At 30.3% G+C, this 12,280-nt stretch overlaps 3 protein-coding genes across 3 annotated transcripts in view; all 3 read right to left on the reverse strand.

The window, feature by feature from the left end:
• Nucleotides 1-12,280, reverse strand: part of LOC113400588 (glyoxylate reductase/hydroxypyruvate reductase-like) — a 501,977-nt gene that overhangs the window by 411,694 nt on the left and 78,003 nt on the right. The gene's annotated exons all lie outside the window — the stretch shown is intronic.
• Nucleotides 3,490-5,543, reverse strand: LOC113400409 (zinc finger protein 277). The gene is made up of 2 exons (XM_026639965.2): nt 5,207-5,543; nt 3,490-4,769 (listed from the first exon to the last, which is right to left on the reverse strand). Exons 1-2 carry the CDS (start codon nt 5,454-5,456, stop codon nt 3,715-3,717), a joined length of 1,305 nt encoding a protein of 434 aa, XP_026495750.2. The 5' UTR covers nt 5,457-5,543; the 3' UTR covers nt 3,490-3,714.
• The window catches only part of LOC113400408 (uncharacterized), a 45,724-nt gene continuing 39,881 nt past the window's right edge, over nt 6,438-12,280 (reverse strand). Inside the window, exons 7-13 of the mRNA XM_026639963.2 lie at nt 11,900-11,991; nt 11,267-11,425; nt 10,632-10,740; nt 10,271-10,440; nt 7,746-7,894; nt 7,336-7,443; nt 6,438-6,946 (exon numbers count right to left, since the gene is read on the reverse strand). Coding sequence (XP_026495748.2) covers nt 6,802-6,946; nt 7,336-7,443; nt 7,746-7,894; nt 10,271-10,440; nt 10,632-10,740; nt 11,267-11,425; nt 11,900-11,991 — 932 coding nt within the window. The 3' untranslated portion in view covers nt 6,438-6,801. The remainder of the gene's footprint in view (nt 6,947-7,335; nt 7,444-7,745; nt 7,895-10,270; nt 10,441-10,631; nt 10,741-11,266; nt 11,426-11,899; nt 11,992-12,280) is intronic.

The raw sequence follows: 12,280 nt of genomic DNA on the forward strand, positions 1-12,280 counted from the left end.
TTAAAATATGTGGAGGTATTTATTGCCTTGAAGCGTCAGAACAATATTGAAGTTTTCCTCAGAACACAATTGCAGTTCCTTACTGTATAATAAATAAATAATATAAAATAGTACAACCAATGTGAGTTACACAAAGTAAGGTAAAACTGTCCATGAATGCCTCACTCCTGATCTATCTTTTGAGGAGAAGGTCTAAAATTTATTTCGCCACGTCGCTCCCCACTAGTAATTTGTAACTTGTATTTATTTGTTTAGATTTTTCTTTTTAACCGTTTTATAGTATAAGAAAAATTAGTCTTAACTTTCCGAACGTTAACGTCAAGCGGTTAAATTTGTTTTTAATTCATTCGTTTTTGGCGGGAGTCGGTTTGAAATACGGTCAGGCGTATTACTGTTATACTGTTTTGTAATAATATTCAGTAACAAAAAAATGATAAAAGTATTATTCATTCATATATTCTTCTAATCAATTTATTAAAATTAAATTTGTTTTGTCTCACTTCTTCAAAAAAGTAATTGATAATCATTGTTTATTTGGCCTTCTTAGGAACACTTTGGCCTTACAAAGAACGGACCCATAAGAAGGCCATTTTAGGTAAAAAAAAAACTTTTAAATTTTATTATAAAACGCGTTAGCAAGTTATTTGATGTCAATATAATACTCATTATTATTATTTTTAAATAATTTCCATGAATATATTCTTAGTTATAGGGTGGTGTTCAAGTAATGTTTGTTGAGTTTTTTATAGATGATAAAAACATATTGAGCATTTAATGTTTCGCTTAAATGAAAGAGCTTATGTATTATGTAATTTTAGTAAAAGCAGATATATCAATGTTTACAATTCTATTTTTAAGTTGTACGACTGATGTAAAATATTGGCCTTAAAAATTGATTAAAGGTAGCTTAAAAAAAAGTGATTTATATGGTACACAATAAAACAAAGTATCACATAAAAATTTGGTTCCTTCATTTATTCAGTTAATAAACGAATAAAAAGTGTTTACTTGTAAAGGTGGCCTTCCATGGTCCATCCACTTTATAGCCTATTCCAATCACAAGAAAACAAAAGCAAAATAAACAACATTTGACATCAAATTGAAGCGATATCATTGGTCGAAAGCTTGAATAATCTATGATATTTAATTACGTATTTACGAAAAAATTGTCTTCATGAAAATCGACGAAGCTGATACTGGTAACTTTGACAGTATAATTAAAGTGGATGTCAGCAGTTAAGTGCATTTTTCGATTGAAATTTTTATGTACGTTTGTCACAACTAAAAACCGCGCAGTGTAAAACTTAAAAAAGTTAATTTAAGATTTTTTAAACAAATATGTATGTGCTCTTGTTTAACTTAGTAAGCGGTAAATGTAATTTTTTTTCTTCACTGCTTACAAATATATTGAGAAGTCAGAATAACATACGTGTTAGTAAATATGTATATATATATATATATAGATTTATATAGCAATATTTATACTTACACATTTGCTTATATATATTTACTTCTGTGACCATAACATATATAATAATCCTTTCAATACAATTCTCTACCAATTGAAGGTTTGGATCAATTGAGTTTCTTTAATATAAAAATTGACTCCATTCGTTCAAGGCATCGTTGGCATTGAGCAATATTGGATTATAAGCGAATTGCTGTTTGTAGAAAAATATATTTGTCGAGCGTTGTGGACTTTTTATACACTATCGTAGGACGTTTATTTGAAACGTATAAATATGTTGTTACAACGAAACAACCAATCGCATCAACGCGATCGTGAAATACAAAAATTGCAGCCTGAGTGTACAATGCTTGGTATTGATAACGGAATTTTAAGCTCACTATTAAGAAAATGCTCATAAATTTTATACTCCGAGCAAATACCTATATTGCTACTTTTAATATTTACGATACTGAACTTAATCCGCAATTTTAGGAATTAGCAGTCAAAAAATGTTGAAGGTATTTATTCTAAAAGAGCAATAATGTTAACAAATTTTAGGCCATTTTTTGCGCATGTGTAATTTTGCTCTGATAAATGAATTACCTACACAATTTTTGTTTTGAGCGGAGAACTTATAACATTAATAATAAACATATAGGTATATTAAATTTACCTCAAGAAAGAGTAATTTAAAAACTTCTATAGATATAATATGTTCAACTATCACAGAATTTAGTTTGTGTTGACTACCTTCCTCATTTGTTTTCCTAAATATTATAAAGTAAATTTGTTAATGGCCAGTTAAATAGTAAAAGGAGAATTGGTAATTATTTAAAACAAAACAAAAAAACTTATTTTTTTTTTATTTTTCACAATTTTTTCATCGATGTTTAGTTCATTTGGTTACACATATTTTGAAATGATAAGTATTATTATAATACACAATGATAAAATACAGAACATTACAAAAGACACAGGAATTCGTTTACGACCCAGGGTGCAAAAAATGTACTAAAAAAGCCGCCGCGGGTTGGGGCCTCACCAATGATGGTCAAGTATTAGACCATGAGGCGCCCTATAAAGTGACTAAATTTTTTTTCGGGGAGTGTAAGACGTAAGTCACCCGAAGACTGTTTGCACCCGGACTTTTATTTTGCTTAAGACGGGGCTGTACAAGCCTAGAAATTATACAAAAGATACATGATACATACGGAAAATTATTCTTATTTACACGCTAAAATAAATTTATATACATACATAATATGTGTATATATTCACAAACAGGTGACTTAGGCATCGTTTTTATTAAAAAGGTTCAAATATTAAAAATAACGTTAATATTTTGAAAAAGATCTTAAGTCTCATTAAGGAATCGATATCTTATACATTATAAAGACTCAGATATCTGTGGTGAAGACAGTCTTAGTACTGTACACTGTGTGTAGTACTGTACTGTACAATTTGTGTGATTAACAATTTGTTAGAACGTCAATTATCAAGTAATAGATCCAGATATAACTAGTTTAATAGAAGTATTGCTTCCACAATCTCCGAATGATGATCAATTCATTTCATTCAATATAAATTATCATAGACTTATTATTAATATGAACATAAACTACCCACAGGACATGTTTAAGTCTTAATTTAAAGCGGATGAAACTGCAAAGCACAACTACTCTTATAATAATAAGTGTATACTAAAAGTTGCTGCGTCTTCTAGTATAAGTTTTATGTATATTGGTATATACTTTTTTGACTACTATATAATATCAGTATATATATATACATTATAATCGACCATTCACTAAAACATTTAAAATAAATACCGACAGACACTGATTAACAAGTTTCAGTTATATACCAAAAAAATATTATTAAATTCATCAAGAATGCAACTGACAGTCACAGATTTGTTACCATAATGACAATCCAAGATGGATGCCCCTATCTTTTATTATGTCTGAAAGGTGACATCACTTGACCACGTCACTAAATTATTCGTTCTACAATAATATATTTGCTATTATTTATTATAATTCTTTCACCAATAGTTACATTTTGTAGATAGAATAATTAGAAATACCAAGTACAAATCTGATTTGTATTATTTGACAACTCCAGTCATCTACAAATCCATTTAACATTAAAAAGAAGACTATTTAAAAAGATAAATATCTTTTATAGACATATATTTTAAAAATTGTAGCACCTCTCATATAAGAAGATATCAATTTTCATGTTAACTATTAATAAGTAACGCCTTAATCACTTAAAACAGATAATGCCATTTCTTTTGAAATATTATCACACATATTATTCTGATTTTCGACTTCTTGTTCATCACTTGACCACCAACTTTCATCCTCATCATGAATAAAACACAGGAACAAATCGTCTTCGTAGGTCGGAAAGTAATATTCTGGTTGGTCCCATTTCTCCTTATGTAGAGTCCAATGCTTCATTTCCTTTAAATGTTTTTCCAAATTTCTCGAATCATCAAACTTTGTTTCACACGACAGACATTGTTTTAAATGTATTTGTCGTCGGATGTAGTTGACGATTTTGATTTTATGATAAAAATCGAATCCAGATGTTGCTTTTGAAAAGGAGAATTCGTGTTTTCTTTCCATGTGATTCAGAATGCTCTCAAACTCCATTTCAGTCTGATCACAGAGAAGACAAGTTATCAAAGGTCCATTTTCTTCAGTCCACTCCGACCATTCTGGATCACTGTCTACATTTGAATCCTGTTCATATTCTTCTTTATTAGCATTTGAATATTTCGATGTGTTTGGTTTATTCAGTCTGTAGGTAGGGAGAGTGTGTTTGTCACCAACATAATTGACTAAAAAGAATTTATCATATTCTTTATTGGCTGGGTTTATTCGCTTGTGTCCTTTCTTTCTCATGTGCTCTTTTAAAATTGTGCGATCCTTGAACAAGCCTTCACAAAAAATGCATTGAAGTTTTTCCAATTTTGAAGCAATCAAATCAACTAGGTCATCTACGAATATTAAATTATCAGGTTTTGCAATATGAAAATTGTGTTTTTCATACAAATGATTTAAATAATTAGCTCTAGTGCCGTTTGAGACATAACGACAAAAGAGACACTCTTTTGAGTATATTTTATCTTCTCTTTCAAATGCATGCCTTTCTAATAGAATTTCTAATTTGCTCTGCCTTAGATTGCTTCGTAGTTCTTTGTCCTCAGGTAACACATCGCTTAGTAGAAAATATTCTTCATTTTTAGACTTTGTTCCATCTGGTTTGTTGTCAAGAAGCATAGTTGTGCAATAATATGGCAAATTTTGATCTGAAAAAAGAAATGATTAAATAATCATTAGAATAATTTCTAAGCACATCATTGTTGAATTTGTACATATTGTACTTCAATGTTTATTAAATAAAAAATTTATGATAATAATAGTCTTTAATTGATAATATCTAATATTATTGAAAAGGTATTGTTTGACAAGCTTTTATTTATCATACAATGTTTGTTACATAAAATTTTGCAAGTTAGGGTAAAATCTAGCACGATTATAGTTGAAAAGAATAGAAATTTTGCATGTTAAATCAGTTTCAATAAAATTACATTTTTTATATTAAGTATGACCTGTTTCTACAACCAGGGTTAGCCGACAAAGGAACTCTTCAACGGTCAACTACAGTTAAGTTTTATTTTTTTATATCTAAGATTAGACTAATAATTTATTTGCAGCCGAAAAAGGTAAATAAACTTTACATTACCTTTAAATCTCTGTTTCCAATACTTCACATAACCTCTTAAGTCAGCAATTTCGTTAACATCAGCTATAACCAGACGATGTTCCATGAACAAATGTGTTAGAAATTGCTTCTCGGAAGCCGGTAACGAGAATATTTCATCGCACAAAACACAAGCACATTCCGTCGGTTTTTCACACTTAAAAATAGATGGCTTTTCACTTTTCTGATGTAATGTTAAGGGGCCAAAGAATTGTTTGTCACTTGTACCCATGATTTATATCTTTTTTAAATTGATTTATAGTATTTTTTTTAAATGATTTGAGACTTAAAAGCTACTATGTTTTTTTTTCAGATGACACTGACAATTGACATTCACGCGTCTCGGTGTCTCGTTCACAAGATGTCAGATGATACGCTGACTTTGACATTCGTAATAATCATTATAGATCTAAAATCTCAAGAATAGTTACTGCGTGTAATAGCTGTAATCAAATATTTTTAAGGGAACCATTTCATTCAATAATATATTTAATACTTTTTATAAAATATATTATAAAGTTTTAGAAAAAAAAATTGATTCATATAAGCTTAGTTAAATTTGGGTCAAAATATAAAATTAGTGGACATAGGTTATTGTATGAAAAATGTCTATACCTATTTATATAAATAGTCTTAAAGTTTTAAAGTCGTCCAAAGAAACCACTACGATTTGTTTGATTTTATAACATAACATAATCAGCCTGTAAATTTCCCACTGCTGGGCTAAGGCCTCCTCTCCCGTTGAGGAGAAGGTATGGAGCATATTCCACCACGCTGCTCCAATGCGGGTTGGTGGAATACACATGTGGCAGAATTTCGTTGAAATTAAACACATGCAGGTTTCCTAATGATGTTTTCTTTCACCGCCGAGCACGAGATGAATTATAAACAAATTAAGCACATGTAAATTCAGTGGTGCCTGCCTGGGTTTGAACCCGAAATCATCGGTTAAGATGCACGCGTTCTAACCACTGGGCCATCTCGGCTCAAGGTTTGATTTTATGCCATTATAATATTATATAATTATGTACCTAAATAATATTGTATTTGTTTAAAATAATATTATACAGGGGAAATAAGCATTTAGAAATTATTATCTAGATTTTTTAATAATTGTTTCTTTAAATACACTCTGCATAAAAATAGTAGGAACTTACAATCTGTTCAACTAAATGCCATAAGTAACTTACATAATATGATATAAGTATATAATATAAAAGGTTAATAATTATTGATCTAAATCTATTAGGAAAACAATCAGGATATAACTTTAAATTAATAATATGTTATCGACAGATTTTTATAGTAAATAATTACAAGAAATGCCTCTCAATTTTTTTTATGCATAAAATAAACTTACTTTTAAAAAACTTATAATTAATTATATTTCACAAATTATATTTTAATATAGTATGATTAAGAAAAATAAATAGAGATTTCTTCAGCGCTTTTATGATTTATATGTACATAAAGCTTAAACCAGTACAACCGGTTGAAAAATATTCACTAAAAATTTAAAATACACTGATAATAAAACTAATATAGCTAATACTGATTTTCTAACACGCTAAATACGATTAATTTTCATCTTTACAAGACACATTGGTTTCGACGTACAAAATGCTATATGGCACGGAGCTTCCTTTAGACGAGGCAGTTACTTGTACGGCATACTTTCTTCCTGCTTTTAAGCCGACGACTTTTTGTACAATCACTCTTGTTCTGAAATAAATTGTAATTACATTAAAAATAGACTATTATTCTTATGATGGTTATTATTTAAACAGTTTGATGGAACGATAGTAAGATCATTAAAGTCGGATATTTTGATACAGACCGATATTACCAGACGAAATAACCGACTTTCGCGTTTTAAATTCACTACATTCTTAATAGTTAAGTTCGTGCTATGTGGTGAAGAAAAATATCGTATGGATAACGTATCGTACGTAGCTCTATTATACTGTGGAATTTTGACAGGCTTTTATAAGTGACTTTAATACTGTGAACAAACAAGGGTATCGTAGATTTAAAACACTTTTTACAATAAACAATTTGCTAGTGCAGAAGGTAATACAAGATAAAAATATTTGATCGAGTGCTATACTTACGGTGGTCGCTGCATATGACTTATACATTGAGTATTCGGTGATGGTTTTTTTGATAGAGAGCAAATCGTGCTATCAACATTTATTATTTCACGAGAAAATATACAATATCTGAAAAAAAATGTAATAAAAAAAACAGTTTTAAATTTTTCAAATAAAAAATGACAACATTTTGCCTTATATCCGAATTGTTAAATTTCGAATACTTATTTTTTATTAATACTCTGTATGTACATATCTATTCGTTTTCACAATTTTCTGTTATAGATTTTCTTATAAACATGTTTTTATTTAAAAATCGAATATGTTTTAACTTTTATTCCAATGTTTAAGTCAATGCCGGTTAAGACAAACAGCACACACATTTTTTTTATATTTTATAAAAAAAAAAAATTCGTTCAGTTGGAAGTTACCTAATAACATCAGTAGCGTTATGGGTAGCGGGAAGAAAGGCAATGTCGACGGATTTACATGATCTTTTCGGTCTCAATTCACGAACTGTTCCACCATCTTCCACCAGTTCTGGAGTACTCATGCCCCACCGTGACGTTGAAGCTGTTAGCTGAAAACACATTTTGTTGTTTTTTTTATACAAGAACGCAGTTTATTTTGATATTAAAACTTTGCTAGTTACTAAGAATATGTTTAAAAGTCGGTCTAATTAATCTTTTGTATATAGAGATTAATAAGATTTTACCCATTTTCAGTCCAGGGACCATGGACATGATAAATACGAAGAAGCAAAAATGTAGGTATAATTAAACAACTCTTAATAGATAAACATTATTGCTGTATCAATAATGCGGCAACACTACTCGTAATACAAATTATGTGCATAATTATAAAACAAATATATTTTCACAAATTAATGTTTTTTTTATTCACATAATGCAAGGTCAATACACAAATATAATGGAAGACGAATGAATGATATGATATGCAACATTGAATCTAATAATTATAAAAATTGTAGGATACACGTATCAAAATGATGTATCCACGTATGTCGGTTGTCAACATTTCACGAGTGAGATACGAAGTGAATTCTTACAGAATCGCACAGCTGTTGCTGTAAGTCTTAAAATTTACAGCTAGTCACTGCGTTGCTTGTTTCAATGTCTTAGACTTTTATTTTTGCGTAACTCGATCAGTCGAGCAGTTTGTTGTTAAATGCAATTAGTGCTTTGAAAGTGTTGTAACTAAAGTACTGTTTATGCAATTCCTTGATTTGTTCTGCAATCTTCATTCTACCATTAAAAAGGTTATTTTTAAAAATGGAACGTTTCAAAATAAAAGGCATTACCTATTTAAAAAAAAACAATTCATTTTGACGACATCTTTTACTAAATGTGAGTGTGAATTAATGTACCAATAATAAGGATGCAATAAATCCTTAAATTTCCAGAAATAAGCATCTTTAATGTAGTTTCCAATGTTATATTTAAACAATGATAAGGTACAATAATGTCATTAACACGAGTGTCTTATGCTAATAATTTCATAATTAGTGATAAAAATTCTCAAGATTTATTTCTCTGAGCTTTTTAAGATTTTTCTCTGAAAGCTCGAGTAATATAATTTTCGTTTTTTTATTTTACTAATTTTGTTTTACTTTTTTTTCTGTGTGTTTCGTGTTGTTTGTGGTATACAATAAAGTATATCTCATTTCATTTCATTTCATATAATTAGAAGAAGAAGCCGATAGAAGGCTATGTCGGTGACCTTAGTTCTTCTGCGGATCTCCTCATTTCTGATTCGATCTCGAGCATAGCCCTCTACATTGCCCTTTGGGTGACCTTGAGCCTTCTTGAGGCCCATTGTGAAGGACTATGTTATGCAGTTTATAAAGCTTAAAAGTACCGGTGCAACTTAGTTCTGATAACAATAGTGAAAATTTTTAATTATTATTATCACAGACATTTCATATTGATATACTGAAACGACCTTGAATTTTTACGCCTAAAGAATTTTACTTCTAAAATCTGAAATTTAAATTGGAAAACTGTTATTACGACATTAACATGCGTACTTTATCTGTGTAACATTATTGAACCTCCTTATAAAATATTAATCATCATCAATACATAGCATAAAACAAAGTCGCTTACCGCTGTCCCTGTGTATGCTTAGATCTTTAAAATTACCCAATGGATTTTTATGCGGTTTTTTTGAATAGATAGATTGATTCAAGAGGAAGGTTTATATGTATTATACATGCACAATATAGTAGAGAAACACTGATAATTTTAGAGGTTTCTGAAGTGGTGTCGTAGATAAAGACATTTTTTGCGCTTACATTGCAAACGCTGGCTGAATCTTAAGAGATAGATGAAAATAATGTACCACAGTATTATACACCTTTACACTTTACCTTTACAAAGGTCTACAAAAATCCTCGATGGTAAATGTCTATCTCTTAGGAATAGCCCAACAACCATTTTTTATCCTTTACTTTTTACAAGAAATAATGCCTTATTTTCGAAGCAATTTTAAGCAGTACAACATTAATCTTTATTCAATTAAATACCTTAAACACATTGTAAATTTAATATAGATCAATATGGCCCTTTACAGCTTGTAATTTAAATGACTATTTTCGAAGATATTACAAATTTAAAACGCAGGGATATAGCGGTTTGTATTGTCTAATGATTGAAAAAAACTGTGAACGTTGTAAGACATTCTGTAGTATATTTAGTATCAGCATTGCACCCCTGCGAGCCGGGGGCGGGTTGCTAGTCTTTATTATAAAGTTTGAATGATTGAATGCTCATTCATCAGTTCATTTTGCAATAGATAGTCCGTCCGATAAATAATAATTGTGGAAAATATGCAAAGACGGAAATGTATATTACATTTTTAATTGGCAACACTGCTTTCTTTTCTTTTTAATTTTCAAGTTCGACTGAATGTACAAAAATAAAAGCTAAGCCCTTACCTCGAGTGTAACCGCTTCGTCTCGATACCTTTTATTCGGTATAACTCGTAAGACGTATCTTATTTTAGATTCTTCAGAGCTAGAGTCAAATTGTACAGATCCTTCATCGCTTGTTTCTTGAATAGACGAACTCGTTATAGGCGCTGGTACATAAAACTTTAAATGAGATTCTGAAATACATTTTGATATATTATTACCAGTATTTGCTTACTGACTTTTGTCTTTCAAATACTTCAATTCGATTAGGGAAGGAAATATTATATTCCAGTCTTCTTGGCACTGGTTTGTAAAGTGAATCATTGGATGGAATATTTAATTAATGGTGTTTTTTATTGATTTGTACCTTTAACTCATCACTAACCTATATTTTTAGCCATGTATAATCGTTTTCCTCTCACAGATACTTCTATGTCAACCGATCCTCCGCAAGTTGATACAACCAGCCAAATACCTGATCCACCTGATGTTGTCTAAAATAAAGTTAGCGAGTCTTAAAATAATCACATTTTGAAATATATTTTATACTCTCGATGTTTAATGTTAAATAATATTAAACATAGAACCTTGATTTATTGAACATATAATTTTTATATAAGTATAGAAATTTGATAACATATAAAGAGATAGAACATTAGGTTTAATGTATTGGATTAATAGGATTTAGATCAAGTCAGATCAAAAAATTCTGAATCTGTTATTCTATTTATCGCAACGAAAATGTATAGTATAATTACGTAATTAATAAGCGTAAAATGTATGCTGAGGTCGGTTTGGCGATAATAATTGACATTATTTCAGAAAAAGCCTAAGACGTGTGTTTTTAATACCACCAATAAAAATTCTCACGAGAACGTGCGACACTTATATCATTATTCAAATTAAGTACCCTCGGTTTGAAATGAGGCAACTGAGAAACTCATATTTCCAAAAATGTATTATAATAAGGTCACATTCATTCCACCTTGGAATAATAAAATGGATAACTTCAAGTCTTACCTTTAAGTAATAAACATTTTTTCCTTTTATGTCAGCTTTATACGGAATATTTTCTCGTAGTCTTTTGGCTGTGGATGTTCGAGGCCGGACGTTGCCTGTTGCAAGTAAAGATCCAGCTCTTCGATCCCTGGCTACACCAAATATACTAACAAAATACGTCTGTAAGAAATGAAGACAAATAGTAAGTACATAACATATAAACATAATCAGCCTGTAAATTTCCCACTGCTGGGCTAAGGCCTCCTCTCCCGTTGAGGAGAAGGTATGGAGCATATTCCACCACGCTGCTCCAATGCGGGTTGGTGGAATACACATATGGCAGAATTTCGTTGAAATTAGACACATGTAGGTTTCCTCGCGATGTTTTCCTTCACCGCCGAGCACGAGATGATTTATAAACACAAATTTAGCACATGAAAACTCAGTGGTGCCTGCCTGGGTTTGAGCCCGAAATCATCGGTTAAGATGCACGCGTTCTAACCACTGGGCCATCTCGGCTGCATAAAAATTTAAGGCCTGTAAATAAATGAATAAATATTTTTGACAAGATAATATGCCCCGAAATTTGTGGAAGATAGATTCTTAATATTGAAATTAATAAAATTGCCTAACAGTTGTAATTTAAGAACATACCGTGCTTGGATCTAGATTTTCAATTAAATGATGCGTCCTGTCTCCGACACACGCAATAACTGGATCCTCATTCGATACCCTAGTACTACGACCTGTTAACATAAAAAAAAAAAAACATTTAAATGTATTAATGCAATGAAAGCTCATTACGGAAATATAAAACAGCTTGACAACGGAACATTGCAGATCGAAATCTTGGAGTGGTCTCATTTTTACCATACTTGAAATAATTAACATGAGCGATCTCTGAGAAAATAATTCATGATACTAAAAGAAACAAAAAAGAAACATAAATTAAATGATCATAAGTCGATGCAAATCTTGTTTGATTAGCCTGCCTTGTTCAATTTTCTAAGCTGCTTGTTTTGTGTATGAGCACTA

Source organism: Vanessa tameamea, chromosome 17 (assembly GCF_037043105.1).
Source record: "Vanessa tameamea isolate UH-Manoa-2023 chromosome 17, ilVanTame1 primary haplotype, whole genome shotgun sequence".
NCBI classification, from domain to species: Eukaryota; Metazoa; Arthropoda; class Insecta; order Lepidoptera; family Nymphalidae; genus Vanessa; species Vanessa tameamea.

Excerpts from the sequence above, each read along its gene's own strand:
- LOC113400409 (XM_026639965.2), bottom strand. The coding sequence starts at position 5,456 with ATGGGTACAAGTGACAAACAATTCTTTGGCCCCTTAACATTACATCAG. Across the intron at positions 4,770-5,206 it reads TTGGAAACAGAGATTTAAAG|ATCAAAATTTGCCATATTAT; the intron begins GTAATGTAAAGT and ends TTCTTTTTTCAG.